This window comes from Dreissena polymorpha, chromosome 3 (assembly GCF_020536995.1).
Source record: "Dreissena polymorpha isolate Duluth1 chromosome 3, UMN_Dpol_1.0, whole genome shotgun sequence".
Classification (NCBI taxonomy): domain Eukaryota; kingdom Metazoa; phylum Mollusca; class Bivalvia; order Myida; family Dreissenidae; genus Dreissena; species Dreissena polymorpha.
The window spans coordinates 105,980,443-106,001,765 of record NC_068357.1 but is presented as its reverse complement, the minus strand read 5'-3'; the positions used below and the strand labels follow the sequence as shown (position 1 = coordinate 106,001,765).

Below are 21,323 nucleotides of genomic sequence, written 5' to 3'. Positions count from 1 at the left end.
TTATAAATATTATTTCAAGTTTATAGAGACATTCGGAGTGCGCTTATATTGTGTTCAATCCGTTAGTTCTCCTTGAAATGATTCTAAGGGAAAAAAACTGTCTAATGACTTGTGCACAAAAATATGACCTGTTTAGTGTAATCGTTTTCAATCGTGATCTTTCTCATATAAGCGCTGATTGTATGGCAAAATAACGGCTTAAAAACAATATGCATACAGGCATGAGTTTTTTCCTAATAAATTGATACGAAATAACGAAATAAACATTAAAACACTATTTGAAATGTCATAATTTTAAGATATCATACGAAGTACCAATATTGCATATATTAATACATGTATTTTCATTTTTATAAAATTGAGAGTGATTATTTAGCATCATAGTAAAGTGGTGTCAAGAATTAACACCGACGACTTAACTGTTTAAAATAATTAAAATATAGCTATAAATTTGCCGTACTATTTCTTGAACACCCCCCCCCCCCCCCCATAAATCTAATATATAAAGCAAACATGTAAATCTTAAAAATCTAGATGCAGCCTTGTTATTATAATTATCAATGCACTGGGTGTGTAATTGTAATTTGTTATGAACGATCGTTTGTGTAAGAGGTCCATTGGATCAACCATAAAGCAAATCCCTATAAAAAGGAAAGAACACATGTACTGTAAACAGTATTTTAATGAGGATTTTATTTTAGCTTTGATGACACAAGTGATGACGCAACGGATGGCAAATTTGGTATGCGACTATTCGCTTATAAAAGTATTTGAATATTCGATAGCCTTGTATTCAATATATTTGTATATTCAAGATCAGAAAGTATTTATTTTTATTGCAAACATGGATTTTACATATTAGTCATGTGTAAAGCGTAGGCATATACAATATACCGGTATTATATTATATAATAAAGTCACGTCCCCACAGGAGCCCACGTAACGTGCAATAACGACCTCAAATGAGCCCGTCGGAAGAATTTGTTTCATTTGTGTGAGTACAAAATCCACAAGTGAGTTATGTTTTTGTCTTTAACATGTGTCTTCTGCCCATGCGTATTGAAATTTCTTTGCGGGATGACCTAATTACAGCTCCTAAAGCGAATTTTACTACGAAATAAACGCTAATCACATTTTAATTGGTATAGCTGGCAGGAAAGCGTCATTTAAAAAAATCAAACAAAAGTAATAAAGAGTATAAAACGGCGAAAGATAACTGTCTCGGCATGGACGTCGCCATCTTGACTATCACGCGATTACCCACTCTGATATATGCACGTGCGCATGTTTGTGCGATTTAACACATTATTTTTCGAATCTTCATTCTTAATAATTTTTTGGGCATGGGTATGCGCAAATAAAAATTGGTATTAGTAAAACTAAACGCAAAAACAACCAAGATGGGCCTCGTTTTATTAACAACAACACAATTTATATATAGTTTTCCATGTATAAATCCAGAAAAGAATGACACTTCATAATTCAATTAATAGTGTGTTTTTCGATTTCATAAATTAAAGAGGTAAGGTATTTTAAAAATAATGTAATTTTATGTTCTCCAAAGACTTTATATAATTATCAGTGTAAGTGAGCATTACCGGTATAGCGTTCACATTTACTGCTATTTTTCTTCCCGTCTTTTTTATGATTTTCTGTAAGAAATTTGAAAATACATTAAAATTCAAATCAAGGGATTTTTTTCAAAACAGTAGTCTCAAGTCATGAAAATAAGAAATATTAGCAGAAGTTATTTCTCCGATATTGTTCAATGTTTTATCACTAAAATCTGGATAATACATGTATACCGATTAACTCTAATGCGAACAGCGTCTTTCCGGGAAAGTGCATGCGACGTCAAAATGACGTCACTAGAGATATGTTTGAAAATGAAATGGCCGCTTGATAAAATGAGCGCGTTGTGTTTATCAGAAATGTTTAAAACACGCGTCCAACTACAATAATCTATGGCTGGACCTGTCGTAAACTTCACAGAAGTGGGTCGCGCAAGACTAGCGAAATTTTTGGGAATTGCACATTGGATTTGTATTCTTCCATCGCTGCTCTGTCTGCTGACGGCACTGTTCGTTCAAACGACTATTGAAGATAAAATATTTTTCCTTGAAAACTACAACGGGGCTGTACTGCCAGGGTTCCTAGTATTTACAGGATTTTATGGATTACTAGCCCATATTTTATGCGGAAAGGCAATCTTTTCGAACAGAATCGTAACCAAACGAAAAAAATGGATGGCGTTTTTACTACCAGCTTTGATCGCAACTTTTGTCATTTTCCTGGCGGAATTTATCGGTGGAATCATGTGCGTCGTTCACATGAAGGACATGCGAAAATCGTTTGACGCCGGCATTTGGAAATCTATGAGAGCCTATAAAAACGACGCCACAGCAAAAGAGAGCCTAGACGTGCTGCAAATGTCTTACAAATGTTGCGGAAGCAGGTCGTACAGTGACTATTTCAGCGTCGAGTGGATTCACCCGGACTTCATAAGTACAAGCCAGGCATTCGGGCAGAGGTACATTGATGTATATTGCCCTTAACCATTTTAAGCGTTCATGGTGTTTAATTAAAAAAACTTTGTTTTCTTAGTATCATGTTGAGAAACGAATATGTTCTTGTGTTTGGTTTCATTTTAATTAATCAAAATTTAATAATTGTTTTAATATTAAATATTCAGTGAATGTTCAGTGTGTTATTATACACAACGTTTCAAGAAAATCACAGAGCCCTTTTAATGCAATTCGTACTATTTTTACATACACAACCGCGCTAAATGACACATGAGATTTTTTTATTCATGTGCTTGTAAATGTTATGTTTTAATGGAAAAATATTATGCTACAAAGTCACTTCAATGTCAAACGAATGTATTGTACTGTATTGTATTTTCAAAATCGCCTATAATTTGAATTGTACTAGCTCTTATTACGTTAGTGTTGTAATCAATTTGACGGGGAAGATTTTAGGGGCAAGGTTAACTGTGATATAAAATAATTAATCTGTAAAATCGCCTTTTAGACTTAACAACTAGCAATTACAAAATACATACACATAGCACTAGTGATCTTGCATAGTTTAAAGTCTGATATTATAAGATCTTAAAACTTAATACACTTACAAAACGTTTACTTTGATATCTGTCCGTGGAAATTTGACTGCTGCGAGCAAGGCGCATATTTTTCACGAATCATAATGGTCACAGAACAATATTGTTAACAACGATAAGAAACTCTAAATTTCAAGTGTATCTTTTTATACATCATTATTTCGTACCTTTAAAACCACTGAAATGTTGAAGATTTTACTAGGAATGTTGTATACGTCGAACAATAAAGTGATAATTTTGATTTTTAACATTTTATTGCGAACGCGAAGTTCAATTAAATTATGAATGCTTTAACTGTAGTCGTTTAAGAATTATATATGATTTCTTTACCAATCTTTTCATATCTATGAAAATTGCGAACGAAAAGTATGGTTTGTTAAAACTGTTAATAGCAAATGAGCATTTGGTAAATTTTACAACAGTTATCTAAAATTATTATTAGTGAACAATTTAGCGCTAAAACGCTAAAAAGCTTAGCGTTCTTATCACATACGAGCACTTGCTCTATCAAGAATGACGACATGTTTTCAGGGCTGGAGATTCGGGGAAAGACGTCCCGTTCAGCTGCTGCAACCCGCGCGTCCTCCGCCCGTGCATCTATCGCAACGTGCATGACAATGTGCAACACTTCAACTACGACTACCGCACGCAGACAACGCTGCACGTGGTCGGCTGCACAGACAGACTGGTGAAGTACTACGAGAAGTCGATTCTGAAGATAGGGGGCGCTGTCGTACTAAGCCTGTCTTTCGTTCAGGTAGGGGATGTGATTATATCTTACGTTTTACGTTCGCTTGTATTAAGAAAAATCTTATTGTTTAAACATGAACTGATGAATTAAGTGCTAATAAATCGACCAGAATCATACGATTAAGAGTACTGGGGCATACGAGTTAAACCCTCCTCGACCCTCTAACGTTGGTCCGAATGATTTAATAGCATCGCACCAGAACGACACAGAGTAAATAAATTGGTCGCGCTAATTCGAAATTTATTTGGATTACACCAATGTTTGAAATGTTATGCTTTGTTAATGCCATATATAGTTTATTTGCTCTAATCAGCATGCTTACTAGCAATCTTTATATATATAAAAATAATTATTATCATATTATTACTATCCAATTCCCTGTTTACGTGACACATAGACCACTTCAAACGTTAAAACTCATTCCGAAATGTACTTACGCAGTCTTAATTAGTTAAACATTCGTTTTCTGACCGAATATGTAAAAGTGGGATATGTGGATATATATTAACCGCGCTCTGAGAAAACGGGGCTAAATGCTTGTGCGTAAAGTGTCTTCCCATATTTGCATGTGCAGTTCGCTTAGAAGAGACTTCATTTAAACGAAAAATTCATTTAAAGCGGAGAGTGTCGTCCGTTATTAGCCTGTGCGCACTGCACTGTCTAATATGGAACGAAACTCCAAGCACATGAATATTTTTCAGTTTCTTCTTATGATTTTCGGGCGGCTTCTGCAGACGGCCATTCAAAGCGTCGACTCCGATGGCGACCCGACATCGCCGTCTGTCGGCTACCTTTTAACTGCACCAGCTGATGCGAGAAAACAAAAAGGTTTGTATTATTCATTTTTTCCTTATTATGGTTACTATATTTTAAATTTAATGTCGTATTCGCATATTAAATAATCAAGACCATGGTTGTAATCATTGTTGATGTTGAGGTTATAGTCATCTTTATTATACAAGTATTAATCATCTTCTCCGTCTCCCTCACTAACAGTACGGTATTTATATTATTAGATAAACTTAACTATATTTATGTGGACACGTTAGAAACAGTATTAACATTTCAATCTATTCATGTTTTTTTTTTTATCTTTATAGTTACAGAGCTTGACACGACGGCGACGACGTCAGATGGCGGCACGCTTGAGGTAAGCGGTGAGACGACGTTGACGGAAGACGACGGGGCCGAACGTTACGTGTATATCGACGCTACGCCTGAAACGGAAGTGTCGTATGAGAACGAACCGCCATTCAAGATCGCAAGTAATTTAATTATGGCAGACGACGACGAACATATATACAACGAGGGCGAGGTTGAAGAATATTTGGCGGCGAGGTACGCGCAATCGCGCCAGCTGTTCGATTCGTCACCAGAACTGCTCCCTGAGCCTCCGCCAGAAGAACCCATTTATGAGAACATTGCTTCGGTTGGTAAAGATGATTCCGCTCAAGTGAAGTCTGGGACCTACATGCCAATGAACATTTCAAATTCGTCGATGCAAGAGTTGCAAACTCATCCTTCACATTTGAAATTCCGGCGACAGCCAAGTTCCGACATCAGAATGCATTCCTACCCAAGCCCAGTTGGTGAGAGTGGACCTATAGTAATTGACCTTTCAACGGACTTTTCACCTAATATTTTTTCTCGACACTCTGGAATGCATCGCTCGTCTAACAAAATGAGGCCGTTAGGCCACGGCCCAGTTGACCGCAGTCGCTCACTCGAAAAATCCCGATCGTCTCAGGTACTAATACATCATTCGACTCCGAAAGGAACGCCGGTATATCAAGGGCCCGTTAATCGCCATATTTCTTCCGAAAAGCAGCGCCTTCTTGGACCACCGTCAGCGTCGTCGTCGGTCTATCGGGACGCTTCCGGAAGTCCCTCTAAGAAAAGGTCTTCAAGGAGGTCGCCGTCGAAAGATCGTGGCGACGGCCTCTCCCCCCGGAAGAGACGCTCGCCTTTACGCTATGTGTCTCCGGAGAAAACCACCTTCAGATTCGGGACATCCTACGACTGCAATCATGCGCTTTAGTAGAAAAAAAAAGCGTATTTCTCTATCAAAAATGAAGTTTGATATGTGATCTTGAGATATATAGTATAGATTTGTCTTTGCCCATCCATCCTTTACCACATTTTGTAAAGTTTTTATTATAGCGAACTCTGTGCTAAAACGGCATAAAGAATAGTGTTGGTCCTTTGGGTGCTTATATTGTATTTGTAATATAGATATATAAAAAGTTATTTTATTATGAAGCACGAACGTGTTTTAGGTGATTCAATTTTTATATGAATTTTGCTATAGCAAAAATGGTATATTACAGCACTGAGCTTGTTATAAAGACAAGATATTCTTACAAACCTTTGGTACAGAAATAGCAAATCGTTCGGAAAGTTTTAAACGTATACATAGCATATTGAATTATGTTCAGTTTTCATAAAATGAGCAAAATTTATTTATTGTTTTATTTTTGTTGTTGTTGATAACACCCACAATATGATTAGCATCGATAATTTTTCATCAAATTATATCATTTTCTTTGTCCAATTAAGCGAAAGTAGTTAATTGCTTACACTAACCCATCCGACCCAATTTTTGGTGGCAACCCTTAATTTAGTTTTGGTAATCCAGAATGATTTTTTTTTGGGCAACATTGGTTAAAAATTATAAGCCTAACAGTTGTAAACTTCCACTAACACCTCCAATCATGAAGATAAGTTTGGTCGGTCGAAAGTTTTTTCATTAACTTTTTGTTATAATAAAACACGATCTGTCTCATTTGAAAAAGGTCCTAAATGATATAAATCTTACAAATCTCTCTTGAACATTTCTTCCTTTAAATGTAAACGTCATTTTTGAGAATTAGGCGTAAGGATCGAAAACAAAATAACTTTTTCAGGCCTACTTAAAAAATTACATTTCATAAAGAAAATATGTTGCTAACATCTATACGTACCCTATTTGTTAAAGACTATAGTGAAATCAAACAACTAATTTCATTGGGCATTTCCAAGAAAAATACGGCTCTCGATAAAATACCACCTTTAATTTTCAATAACTTTCGAACCTGCCCCTGCCACTTTCGTATTCTCGAAATGAATAAAATTCAAACATCTCAAACGAAACACAAAATATTCGGTCAAAATATAAAATCTAAAATAAATATAAAGCGGTGCAATATCAATTCGACAATACACTGTTCTTCCGGTGGAAAGGCTTATCTCGGCAACAAGCCGCCCCGATGAGGCAGAAATTGCCCACAGATGTTCCATTATTGATATACATTCACACGATCGTAAATTGATGATTAAGGACAAGTGCCGCTACCTCGCACGTGACAATCGTGCTCAGAAAAGTGCCAACTTGTATCAGTAGTTTTATGGTCCATACGAAGATTTAGGGTGCAGAGAAATAAGGTTTTATACGAATTAATCCGGCAGTAATATAGTAATGAAAATGTCAATAAACGTAAAACGTATCATGCTATCACAAATAATGATAACTTTTACGTTGGAAATGTTGCCTGCAACAAATTGGGGTGAAATCATAGACGAGCGAATCGCACAACGTGCAGATACGGCGGGAGAAGTGGGTAATACGAGGCCAATTAAAATCTCGTATAAGCTCGCACCGGTGTAATAAACTCTCCCAGGAAAGAAACAATTTGCTGGTGGGCAAACAGTGAGGAAATACATGTGATACAAAACAAACACGACTGCTCAATGTAGAGCCTGCCAATCTTTTAGAATCAGAAGCAAACAATTGAAGCCGAGATATCGATTTTATTATTATGAAATTTTTAGACTATGAATCCCTTAATGTCAACCTATGTGTAAATAAACCATTCATATATGTTACGCCCTTATAGCATAAAACTTCAGTGAAACCAACCCAACAGTTAAACTGGCACGTACTAGTGTGTACACATGTAATTCACTTCACGTAACATCTATTTGGAGCAATTCATTTTTTTCAAGGATATTGACTAGTTTAATAACAAAACATAAGTTTCCAATGTTTTTTATAATTCATAATTGAGCCTCGCTCTGAAAAAACATAACTCAATGCATGTGCTTTCATTGTATTTTTGGTTAAAAGGAAGCCTCTTTTAAGCGAAAATCCATCTAAGGCGTAGAGTGTCGTCCCTGGTGATCATGTGCCCACTGTGCTACACTTAACGCGCATTAATTTATCCCTCTAAGGCGTAGAGTGTCGTCCCTGGTTAGCATGTGCCCAATGTGCTACACTTTACGCGCATTAATTTATCCATCTAAGGCGTAGAGTGTCGTCCCTGGTGAACATGTGCCCACTGTGCTACACTTTACGCGCATTAATTTATCCATCTAAGGCGTACAGTGTCGTCCCTGGTGAGCATGTGTCCACTGTGCTACACTTTACGCGCATTAATTTATCCATCTAAGGCGTCTAGAGTGTCGACCCTGGTGAACATGTGCCCATTGTGCTACACTTTACGCGCATTAATTTATCCATCTAAGGCGTACAGTGTCGTCCCTGGTGAGCATGTGCCCACTGTGCTACACTTTACGCGCATTAATTTATCCATCTAAGGCGTCTAGAGTGTCGTCCCTGGTGAACATGTGCCCATTGTGCTACACTTTACGCGCATTAATTTATCCATCGAAGGCGTAGAGTGTCGTCCCTGGTGAACATGTGTCCACTGTGCTACACTTTACGCGCATTAATTTATCCATCTAAGGCGTACAGTGTCGTCCCTGGTGAGCATGTGCCCATTGTGCTACACTTTACGCGCATTAATTTATCCATCTAAGGCGTAGAGTGTCGTCCCTGGTGAACATGTGCCCACTGTTCTACACTTTACGCGCATTAATTTATCCATCTAAGGCGTAGAGTGTCGTCCCTGGTGAACATGTGCCCATTGTGCTACACTTTACGCGCATTAATTTATCCATCTAAGGCGTCTAGAGTGTCGTCCCTGGTGAACATGTGTCCTCTGTGCTACACTTTACGCGCATTAATTTATCCATCTAAGGCGTCTAGAGTGTCGACCCTGGTGAACATGTGTCCACTGTGCTACACTTTACGCGCATTAATTTATCCATCTAAGGCGTAGAGTGTCGTCCCTGGTGAACATGTGCCCATTGTGCTACACTTTACGCGCATTAATTTATCCATCTAAGGCGTCTAGAGTGTCGTTCCTGGTGAGCATGTGCCCACTGTGCTACACTTTACGCGCATTAATTTATCCATCGAAGGCGTAGAGTGTCGTCCCTGGTGAGCATGTGCCCACTGTGCTACACTTTACGCGCATTAATTTATCCATCTAAGGCGTCTAGAGTGTCGTCCCTGGTGAACATGTGCCCACTGTGCTACACTTTACGCGCATTAATTTATCCATCTAAGGCGTAGAGTGTCGTCCCTGGTGAGCATGTGCCCACTGTGCTACACTTTACGCGCATTAATTTATCCATCTAAGGCGTCTAGAGTGTCGTCCCTGGTGAGCATGTGCCCACTGTGCTACACTTTACGCGCATTAATTTATCCATCTAAGGCGTCTAGAGTGTCGTCCCTGGTGAACATGTGCCCACTGTGCTACACTTTACGCGCATAAATTTATCCATCTAAGGCGTAGAGTGTCGTCCCTGGTGAACATGTGCCCACTGTGCTACACTTTACGCGCATTAATTTATCCATCTAAGGCGTCTAGAGTGTCGTCCCTGGTGAACATGTGCCCGCTGTGCTACACTGTACGCGCATTAATTTATCCTTCTAAGGCGTCTAGAGTGTCGTCCCTGGTAAACATGTGTCCACTGTGCTACACTTTACGCGCATTAATTTATCCATCTAAGGCGTCTACAGTGTCGTCCCTGGTGAACATGTGCCCACTGTGCTACACTTTACGCGCATTAATTAAGACCCGTTTCCCAAACGCGACGCTCTTATAATTTAGCAAAGGCAGCGATCTCCTTGGAGAACACTGGGTTCGGGATCGAATTTTTCCTGGTTCGAGTCCCACGAGGACCCTTGATTTTTTTAACAAGAAATGTATCGAACGACAGCAGATCTCCTCACAGGTGTGTACTATGGAACTATGTAGGAAATAAGCTAACGTCCCATGGCTGAGTCGAACGTTAACTGACCAAGTGATCGGATGTTTATCCCATTTATGCCTAGTGGACTCTCCCATCCTTCTAAATTGGATCAATTTATTTCCAAAACTAGGGATGTCTAGTATTTTTATTTCTATATTTCTATCTTACAGAAATTCTTTAAGCAAACAGCGCAGACCCAGATGAGACGCCGCATCATGCGGCGTCTCATCTGGGTCTAAGCTGTTTGCCAATGCCTTTTTTCTAGACGCTAGGTATAAATGGGTTGAGTGAAGTCGGCTGAAGATGTTCTTTATATCAAAAGCATATTAAAAACCTGAAACTAAACGGTATTATTACTACAAACCTGGTGGCAAATCTAGCGCTGATATAGGCTTACGTGAAATTGATGACAGAACAATAGACTGAACGGAGAAACTAATAAGTTTCAACAACCGTAACTAACAGTATAATTGAATGTTTAAAAAAAGTGTGGACGTAAAATCTATGAGTGCCGTTAACACATTTAATTCGTAACTGCCAAGAGTACTCCTATGGCCCCCGATATTTTTAAAACCGTTACCAGCGCATCAAAAACCCATTTCGCCACAGTATGTATAAACACGCATGTTTACAAACAAAATGGCGACCCACTGGTCCGTAAACACAGCCCATGGGCCGGGACATTAGTGTCAATGGCAAGTCTCCCCGTGGGTGTCGATCATTAGGGCGTTGACGCGCGCCCCCGGGAAGTGGCCGCTCGGTTGTCTGTTTAACGGTGCATGGACTCGCGCATTCAACCACTCACTTCTGAACAATTCGCTGCCAAGGTTGCTGACTCGCTCAAATGGAGGATGGGCTTCATTAACAACAAACGACGACTTTGCTTTCTAACATGGTACTTGAATGTATATGTTTAATCATTATTAGCGAAATAATATACCTTTTGGCATTTTTCACAACGATATAAACATAAAAAAAAATCTTAATAACTATTATCCTAAAAGATATTTAATAAATGACATTTAAACAAATGTTCACTTACAAAAACTACTACATGTACATAATTGTTCTTATTTTTATTTAGTTGTTTTAATCAATTCTGCTTACACTATCTAACAATGATTATGTAAAATAAGGAAGTTTTTTACTTTAAATTTATTGTAACGGCTTGCAAACAAAGAAACAGGGCATATATCGGTCTGCATTCAGTCGATTTTGGATGGTCTCTGCATTTATATTTCTCGAAAAACAGATAATAGCTTCTATTAAAAAAATGTACAAAAATATATTTGGAAAAATGATTGCAAAGCCAACACTAGACAGATGTTCAAGTTTTAAAAACCACTGACACTATCAAATCTCGGTTCGAAAATCATTTTTATTGCTCATAAGTTGGATGAGAATTATGAGAATTTAATATCACGGGCAGATATGATGTTTTATGTATATTTTACTTTTTTTCTAATACTGCTATATAAACATTAGGGTGTCAATCCATCCCTTGATAAGGAAACATTGCACAGTAATATTCCCAGGTGGCCAGAGTTTAGAAACATCATCTGGCATTTTTTGCAACGATTATTTATCAATATAACATTGATATTCCTTAGAGTTTGACACAAATGCATTATACACCTTAACATTTGAATGATAGTGTTGTTATAAAAAAACACATGTTTTTGCAGTAATAATGAAATATGTAATAATATAAATAGCTTCATAATTAAAGAAAGACAGGGCCGCTCGTAAAATTGCTAGCGTGCGGGAAATAGTTGCGCAGAATTGTGCAATATATCTCTGTTGATTACAATCGTTTGTGACATATTTATATAATTTCAGTCAAGATTCAGGCAGCAATATATAAACCATTTTATTGAAAAGCTTTCCTTGTGTGTTTATTACAGTAAATAACGAAATAATCGAGGCAAATGTGATAACGGAGGCTAATTTATGATGTTCAATACATACGGAATATAAACTTGCATTAAGATTCTTACGGTACTAGAATAAGCAGAATCAAGTTTAATACAATTGTATTTCTGCCCATGAGTTATATTGACTAATTTATAACGCGGCAATTAATGCATCGAATTATTAATATATATATATATATATATATATATATATATATATATATATATATATATATATATATATATATATATATATATATATATATATATATATATATATATATATATATAATAATTCAAGATAATAGTTTTTGATATATAATGTTCATCATTAATGACGTGAGAAAATAATCAAACTGAAACACCAGTTAATCTGCAGTGAGATCATTTTAACAGCACCACGAGGTTCTTGAATTGATGCAAGTGACACATTGTCATACCATTAGACACATGACAAACACGCTTGAAGAGCTGAGACGTCAATCAATAAATACGGGTTCTCTTCATTGGAACGGTCAATACAAGGCATAGCAATATAAGTGGGCATTATCTTATTCCTTAAACATGTTATATTGTCAGTAAATGGCAAAGGGAACACGCGGACGAACAGATCCTTGCTGAAACTTGAAATGAACATGTGAAATAGTATTATGAACTAACTGAAATTGTATGCATTGTGTTTTGCTCCTTCTGACCACACATGCGTGGTCATGAGTGTGTTAAAGAAATACCACTATGACGTGACAGCGAACCTCTATTTTGGTATAACAATATAACATACCGAACACGTTTACAGTTAGGCCTTTTTATTGCATTTCCGTCCTGCTTCCTACATACTTGTGTAGGTTTGAATATCTAAACAACGTTATATAGTACTACTCCTCTAGTAATATGACACGTTCATAACAGTTTATGCGAACCCTATGGCATCACGCCTGGTGGCAACACTGTATTTATACAGATTCGTTCCGGAACGTTTGTATTAGATCGATTCGTTCCGGGCCGTTTGACGTGCGCGTGAATGATAATTTTATTTGACGCGCGCCCGGCGAGAAGACACGTGGTTAATAATCGTAAAGAGAACTATGAGATCAATTCAATTCTACGTTTACCATTTTCGGGCGTGAAGAATTTGTAAGGCTTGTTCGAAAATACAATTGTCAGAAAGTGAAAATCCAGTAAAAATGAGTATGAACGAGACTTCCTTTTAACAAAAAGTCAACACAAGCGGAAAGTGTCGTTCCTGATTGGACTGCGCGGATTGTATTAAGCCAGGTTTTCCTGTAGCGGGGCTTAATTCGTATGTGACTTCCCTTCCTGTTAAAACTGAATATTCAAATCTATAATTGAGATTTTTTCAATTGGTAAGGTGTTCGCGGCAGTTAAACGTGTTCACAATATCATTCGTTCATGATTAGTTATTGCAACAATATTAAATACATGTTTTCTACAACCGAATATCGACAAGCTTCAACATTTGTCCAGGTGTCATTTGTAAAAGAAATCATGTATAACGTGGTTTGTCATAAAACAAAATACAGACCTCTTCAGGAAAATTTAAAAAAATACTTTCTTTGGCTGCAAGTTTTTTTGCTTGTTGGTAAAAGCTTCCAGTTCTTCAGAAAGAGTTTTACGGCATAGTTAAACTAGAACTGATTTGGTAAAAATGTTACTATCTTTGTTAAGCTGTATAATATTTTTAAGTCACCGGATATTCAACTGTGATATGCATTACTGTAACTTTGTTACATTTTGTAAGAATGTCAATATAATAAAAAGGATGAATTTCAAAATTTTAACGCTGGAACTATTACAAACTTTGCAATTTACATACAAGTACATAATCATTGGTCGTTTAACCGGGTATATGCACGTAATTAACCTTTTATTTTGTTTCTTATTGTTCATGGCTCAATAAAAATTAATTATTCGGCGTTTTTGTTTATAAAAAAAAGAAGTTTAAATTGAAGTGAATTTACCAGTTGTGTTCATCAATTCATTCACTATCATTTTGTTAGATTTGTGAAGTCTCATATTCCCGAGGTAATCTGGCGTCGGCCACGCCCCTTCCTGGCAGACACGCCCCACCCCCTTAGTGAGGGTAATTACCAAGAATTCGCGCGCTTAGCACCTCATAAAACTCCGATGATAAATTTCACGGACCAATCGGCGGGGCTTATTAGCGGCTTACGTTAAGACAAGGGGTATCTATGTTACAACCTATCGAAATTCGAGGTGCTCTGTGTCAAAATTCAGCGCTCCAAATTAATTGGTATCATTTCGGAGAACCGCGCATTCGGAGTCTTAAAGATTTGCACTTTTGAGCTTCACGCCGCTAAATAAACGGAAGTGTTTGATTATGTGAAATAATTGCATACGTAGTTGATTCAAATGTTAGAATTTTTAACGTTTGACGATATAGTAGCTTTGTTAATCATGTGAAATCATTTAATACTGTTGGAATAACAGGAAAGGTATTTTAACATTGTATATAAACATAAATTAAGGTAATTATTCTGCAATACTTAACAATGTTTTTGAACACGTGTTCCGGGTGCATACAGGTACCGGCGCCGGTATATTATTGGAACCCCTACTGGATACAAAGTATATCAAAGAAAGCGGACATTAATCTGGCAGAACTCATGCAGCTTAACGCGACCAAGTATTCCGCCGGTCAGTCTAACGGAACGCTAAGAAAGTTCGACGCTATACCCAGGGATAGCGACCTAGCGCCGCCATCAAGATATTTTGCAGGCGGTTTCGGGCGCGATGAGAAACGAAAAGAGGGTGCAACTCCCGGCCCGGATGGCGTCATTGACTTTAGCGTCAAGAACAGTGGCGGCGGCTGCACTCTCCCGTCTGCCCTCGAGCCACTGAGAGCGCTCTGTAGCACTGGCCCGCGGGGGTACAGGGGTTCGAGTCCTCTGAAGGTCGGTGAGTCACAGGGGTCGTGTCGAGGTCATCTACAGGCGAACAAGGAACTGAAGTTCGGAATAAGCAAAATTCTCTCAGATGATTTCGGAAAAGGTAAATCTACATCTTATTATGCATTTACCAGCATAGTTTCAAAATGAATTTATTTGTTTAACATAAACCGCACGAAAAAGTGATTATTTTGTTAATATTAAACTAAACAACGGAGTTAACTTAGTTTTGGTGTTATATTTAATTTAATGCTATGTTTAATATTCATCTTTATGTACAGAAACAAGTGTTGTAATTGATCGGTTTGTTAGAAAACGAGAAGAAACTTTTGAAGGTATCGCGAAAAAAGACTTGACAATAAATATATAACAAATCAATCACTGTTCACGGAGATATTTCTGCGATGCGTTAGAAAAGTCTTGTTTTTCAATGCGAAAGAAAAACCGAAACATGCAAGTATTGATGACAATATTTATGTTAATATTTTCAGAGGATTCCGTTAAAATAAAGGGCTATGCAAAACTACGCAGCCGAGGGAGTTGTGAGTGCACACTGGATGGATGTCACGGTTATCCTGCGCATGCACAGTACCACAGCCACGCATTGAGCGCCGTGCACGCCCTACAGCCGCCAAACTACCCGGCCTCCCCTTCCGGTTCAGATTTATTACCAGGTAGAGCCTATTTTTGTAAGTCGTAGTATTGTTTTATCTTCTGTTTTCCTGTTTCATTAGTATAGCAATGCAATTTCTGAAAAGATATACTCTCAGACCCATCATTTGAGCTTCGCTCTGTGACAATCGGGTTGAATGCATACACATGAATTAAGAAAATGTTGTCCCTGATTAGCTTGTACGGACTGAACAGGCGGTATCGGGACAACACTTTACGCACATGCATTAAGCCCCTTTTTTCCAGAGTGAGGCTCGTGTAATTATACAAGTGAAGGTATTGCAAGTGTAATTATACAAGTGAATGTATTGCAAGTGTAATTATACAAGTGAATGTATTGCAAGTGTAATTATACAAGTGAATGTATTGCAAGTGTAATTAATGAAATAATCGAATTTGCTCCACGACGGGTTGATATACTTTACAAAACGAGATCAGATCATAGTAGATTAGTACCTGATTGGGCATGCAGAAATACTTTTGCAATAGTCATTTATCAAGGGACATTAATCACACCATATAAACAACTTATAAAGATAATTATGATAAACATGAAATATTCACAAGAATCATCCTTAAAACTAAAATTGGATTTAAACCTCTGAATATGTGCACATATTGACAATAATAATTGTGTTGTTATATGACAATGTCTAATAGTTGAAAACGTTTCAAAGAGGTTCGAGCCAATTAAGCTATTTAATAATTATGCAAAATAATATCAAATGCTGTGGTTTATTCAATAAATTATTTAAAACTATCAAATATTTTTTCCAATGAACATCAGTTTCAAACAAACAAACAAACAATAAATACAATATGGTTAATGAGGTCTAGTATGACACATTCATGAATCTCTCAATACGCGAACCATATTAATATGAATTGTTTTATTATGATTTTTCATTTCTGATCAAAATATAATAATACATTCCTTTCCAAAAAAATATTCAACGTAAGTGCGTGATAATTATTAGAATGGAAAATGTGTACTTTCCGAATGGTTCATTTCTTTGCAAAAGATATTGTATGCTTCTTGATTTGTTAATTAAATCTTAATGGTAACTAACATACATTCAATTAATTTATTTTTATCATACAACCTAATCATATTAAAAATTTAGTACACAATTTATTCAACCATAATACGATAGTTTCAAGAATTAGTTTGTAACTACATTCTTGTAAATTTAATTCGTTGGTCATTTCCTTTATTATTTTATGTAATACTTTAATAAAACAGCATGGGCAGATGATATATGTGGCTTCATCCAAACCATTAACAAAATCACCTTTCGTTTGACCAACGCATTATTATTTCATTCTTCATACTTATTAAAGGGACCTTTTCAAACATGTTCGCGCATCGAAGTTTGTCATTAAATGCGTTATACTGATAAATGTAAACATTAGATCTAAAAAGCTCCAGTAAAAAACAAGAATAAAATTAAAGAAAGAAAAAAAAATAACCCTCAACTGGGTTTGAACCACTGACCCATGGAGTAAAAGTCTATCGCTTAGATCACTCGGTCATTCGTACTCATACATTGGGTGATCTATTACAAACGTTATATTGAAGCAATCCTCGTAGTATCACAAAATATAACGACAGGAACAGAACTCTCCAAATTATTCAATCGTTTCGCGTTGCAACGCTTTATAATTGTCAGGGTCTTAAATCGTTAAAAGATGCATATATGATATTTTAGAGCATGGTAAATGTTCAGTATTACTGTTTCCTCATTAATATCATAACTACAACGAAACTGTGCGAATCTGATACAATTCGTTTGTTTTTTTTTGTCAATTTACCAAAACGTGAAAATGCCCCTTTAAGAGGATGAACATAAATAACGCATAAATTGGGTTTAAGCGAGATTGTCATGGAATAACAATGGCGGAGTTTACTTTACATTTATAACTCATTTGGTACATTTTCGTTCCGAAGTGTTGTCTGGTGTAAAATATAAATTTTGACCACGACTTTTTTATCCGATTTTTTTGCTTCACTTGTAGAAAGAAGCTGTTACGAGTTCAACGCCCTGATTATATTGTTATTCAAGGGAAGATTGGTCAGCTTGTGGTCGAGTGTATAGAAGACTTTTAGAAAAGATATATTTGGTTTAAATTTGTCAAAAGGTCTAACAAACTATGTTCACATGCTTGAAAAGGTGGATTGACGTACGCAGTATCAACGCCAATAACACCAAAATGCAGTTTTATTTCACCTTCTAACAATTTTATTACTTTCCGTACTACACTATGGTGCATATGAACTCAGTTAAATGGACTGAATATTGCATATGTTTGTGAATAGACCTTTATGAGAAAAAACGTTTGCGTTCTCAATGTATAAAACATATAAAAATGAACATGTTATTCGATGCCTTTACGTGATATTTATTGTATTTATAAAAAATGAACATAAGTCGATGCCTTTTCGAGATATTTATTGTATTCATACACAGAAAAAAACCTTTTTCTTTGTGTAACTATTATTATCAAGCTCATGCGGACGATCTTTATCGTCTGTATCTTTTAATAATGCGTGTTTTGTCAACAAACAGTGTCTACATGGACAAGGAAAAAAGTGGCAATATAATAGTCATGATAAAAAATAATATATTCTGCATTGAAGCTTTCACCTGATTTAAAACTTACCGCTTGCTAAAAAAATGTCCACAATAATCCGCCATATAAACAAACAACGACGTTAAAGGGATCTTTTCACGCTTTGGTAAATTGACAACATTGAAAAAAGTTGTTTCAGATTAGCAAATTTTCGTTTTAGTTATGATATTTGTGAGGAAACAGTAATACTGAACATTTACCATGGTCTAATATAGCCATTATATGCATCTTTTGACGATTTTAAAACCTAAAAATTATAAAGCGTTGCAACGCGAAACGATTGAATAATTTGGAGAGTTCTGTTTTTGTCGTTAAATTTTGTGAAACTACGAAGATTGCTTATATAAGGTATAAAATACTTCAGGTACATGTACTCGGCGGAATAGATCAGTAGGCTAAAGCGTTTTTACTTCAGGACTCTGGAAGGACTCCAGGGGTCACTGGTTCGAAACCTGGTCCGGGCAATGTTCTTTTCCTTTTTTTAATTTTATTCTTGATTTTTTACTGGAGCTTTTACGATCCAATGTTTACATTTATCGATATAAAGCATTTAATGAATAAGTTAAAAAATGCCAAAATCTGTGAAAAGGCCCCTTTAAATTCTCGATTGACTCTAGAGATGCATCTAAAAATTATAATTATCGGTCCTTTGTTTTTTTATTTAAGAACATGCTTAACTTATTTATTATAACATTTTTCAATTTAATATTTATGAAAAGGGATTTATGCATTTATTTGTTTGGACAGTAAGTTCCACCTTTATCTATTGATTGTCTCAACAATAACGAGAATCTGACTGCCATTAAGAAATTTCAATGTATGAGCAATAATCAGCAAATGGTGAAGCCAAAAGCCTTATAACGTACACATATTTCACAAGTGCGGCGTAGGCTTATATCTGCTCTGTTCACAGAGATTCCTCCATTCATGATATGCGTTCTCGAAAATAAACTTTCTATGACGTCACATGCAAACAATGACGTCACCTCTCGCGTTAAATTTCAGGGCCCTACTCGGTTCTTAGCACGGAAGTGAACGTTGGGAACCAGACTAAGCGGAAGCGGTCCTGGTCACGTGCCGTGTTCTCCAACCTTCAACGGAAGGGGCTCGAAAAGCGCTTCGAGGTGCAGAAGTACGTCACCAAACCCGACAGACGACAGCTGGCTGCCATGTTGGGTCTTACGGACGCACAGGTTTGTTGATGTTTTGTGTTGCACGCACGAAAAGTTCGAAACGTAATATCTATTTCAAGTTTATTTAATGTTATTTCCTACTTCAAAAGTAAATAACATGTGATACCATAACCATGATAACAATCACAACAAAGAGCGAAGAACACGCACAAACACATAGACGCTTCAGTAATAATCGAAGTAATTTTTATTGTAGCATTTGTGTATTTGATCGAAGTGATTGTTTATGTAGAGTGTACACGTGTGCTACCAAAATATGAACTTTAAACATGCGAATAACACTATAATACACACATGTGATCGTTATTTCAGGTGAAGGTCTGGTTTCAAAATAGAAGGATGAAATGGCGCCACGCGCAACAGCAGACAACAATGGACACCGAGGAGGTGACTGAAGTGGAGAGAGGCGCCGCGGGAGAGAAACCGGAAGAAGACGCAACATCTGTCATTGAGCCTAATAATGCGAATCTAAATATTAATACGACGATGGACGTTACTGATATAGACAGTGACTCGAGTTCAGAGAGCGACGGAAGTTTCCAGCAGCGCGCCGGAAGTTTGACGGAGCGCTACGAAGGACCGGTCAGTGGCGACAGAAGTTCGTTGGAGGATGAAACTCTACCAGAGCCGTTAGATTACCCAATGCATTGAAGCTAAAGTCGCTTTGTTGTGTTAACTTTTGTTATGTACTAGCATATTCATCTGAAGTGTAATAATGCGCATATGGTGACACGGGTCAAAGTTGTTGAACGATACTAGGGAAACTGTCGTCAAGTGCCACACTTCGACCTGGATATATCGCTTTCTGTATCGTATGGATGGGAATGTGGCCTCCAAGATTCCATTCATGTAAAAGAAGTATAAGTAGTATACACTTTAGCAAACATGATTACGCGTTTTACAATTTCTAAGAAAACAGTAAACAGTTTTGGGATTTTAGCGGTCACTCCATTGTAGAGATATTAAACTTTACTTACTGCATCGAAGACATACATGTATGACGTATCGTGAAAAGAAAAGCAATCAATAAAGCAATTGTTTTGCATATTTTATTCGGTCAAATTCAAACACATGCATACATAAAACGTCTGTTCAAACGATTAAAAACGTTGGTGAAGCCGTTGAGAAGGAGATTGTAAGATTGGAAAAGACTTATTTTGTGTAACAAAATATGAAACAATGCATAAAAGATGTCATACATATGTTATTTGTGAATTAAATTGTATAAGTAATGTATAATTAAAAAATCCACTGTTGCAGGTCTTAAAAGTTATTTGTAGTATTGTTATAGAATAGAATAAGTAAAAACATGTGAAAAATGGTGCTTTAAAAATGTTGGAAATCGACATTTGAATATTTCTTCCGCCAATTTTATTTCATAATTTTTTACCGTTTTTCCCTATTAAAACAAGAAGTCTAGATTGAGATTAATCTGCGCAGAAAGTCCATTGGGCGGAGACTAGCTTTTGAATCAAAGCGTTCATTCTATAAATAAAAATGTTCAGAGCAAAATAGTGTCTAAAAAGTAAAATTCTTACCAATACACTCGCGATTGGGGGAGGGTTGGGGGCGCTTTAACACTTTATGTTTTACTTTTAGATATAGTGTTGTAAGGCGTAAACATATGTTTAATAAGGCTTCATGTCCTAAGCAAGTAGTAGTACGAATGATGCCTTCTTATATTTTCTTTATTACTCCATTGCATATTTAAAACATATATGCCATTAACATGCATTAAAAACTATCCCCCTCCCCTCCCAAAAATAAATAAATAAACAAGACTATTGCTAAGCAATATAGTCCCCTAACGGCTCCACCATTGTCAGAAATTCCACCGTTGTCAGATTTTTTTAAAAATTTGTTGCCATAACAACCAGAATTTTTGACGTAGAAACAAAATAAAATGACGTGCAGAATGTCCATATTGCCATCTATCCATGTTTCAAGTTTCATGAAAAAATATTAAGAACTTTTAAAGTTATCGCAGGATCCAGAAAACCACCATTTTCAGAAGTATTTCTAGTCTATTTGTTGCCATAG

The 21,323-nt window shown here is 36.6% G+C and overlaps 2 protein-coding genes across 4 annotated transcripts; both read left to right on the top strand.

Annotated features, from left to right (window-relative positions):
• Nucleotides 1–1,852: 1,852 nt before the first annotated feature.
• LOC127870853 (peripherin-2-like) lies at nucleotides 1,853–6,331 on the top strand. 2 transcript variants are annotated; one of them, XM_052413389.1, is made up of 4 exons: nucleotides 1,853–2,530; nucleotides 3,653–3,878; nucleotides 4,607–4,700; nucleotides 4,973–6,331. In XM_052413389.1, exons 1-4 carry the CDS (start codon nucleotides 1,965–1,967, stop codon nucleotides 5,908–5,910), a joined length of 1,824 nt encoding a protein of 607 aa, XP_052269349.1. In that variant the 5' UTR covers nucleotides 1,853–1,964; the 3' UTR covers nucleotides 5,911–6,331. The 2 variants fall into 2 exon arrangements, with proteins under 2 accessions (XP_052269349.1, XP_052269348.1); XM_052413388.1 differs by having other exon boundaries at nucleotides 4,574–4,700.
• Nucleotides 6,332–14,122: 7,791 nt separating this feature from the next.
• LOC127873522 (H2.0-like homeobox protein) lies at nucleotides 14,123–20,538 on the top strand. 2 transcript variants are annotated; one of them, XM_052417406.1, is made up of 4 exons: nucleotides 14,123–14,890; nucleotides 15,279–15,476; nucleotides 19,096–19,283; nucleotides 19,596–20,538. In XM_052417406.1, exons 1-4 carry the CDS (start codon nucleotides 14,392–14,394, stop codon nucleotides 19,932–19,934), a joined length of 1,224 nt encoding a protein of 407 aa, XP_052273366.1. In that variant the 5' UTR covers nucleotides 14,123–14,391; the 3' UTR covers nucleotides 19,935–20,538. The 2 variants fall into 2 exon arrangements, with proteins under 2 accessions (XP_052273366.1, XP_052273367.1); XM_052417407.1 differs by having other exon boundaries at nucleotides 14,131–14,890; nucleotides 15,279–15,461.
• Nucleotides 20,539–21,323: the final 785 nt, after the last annotated feature.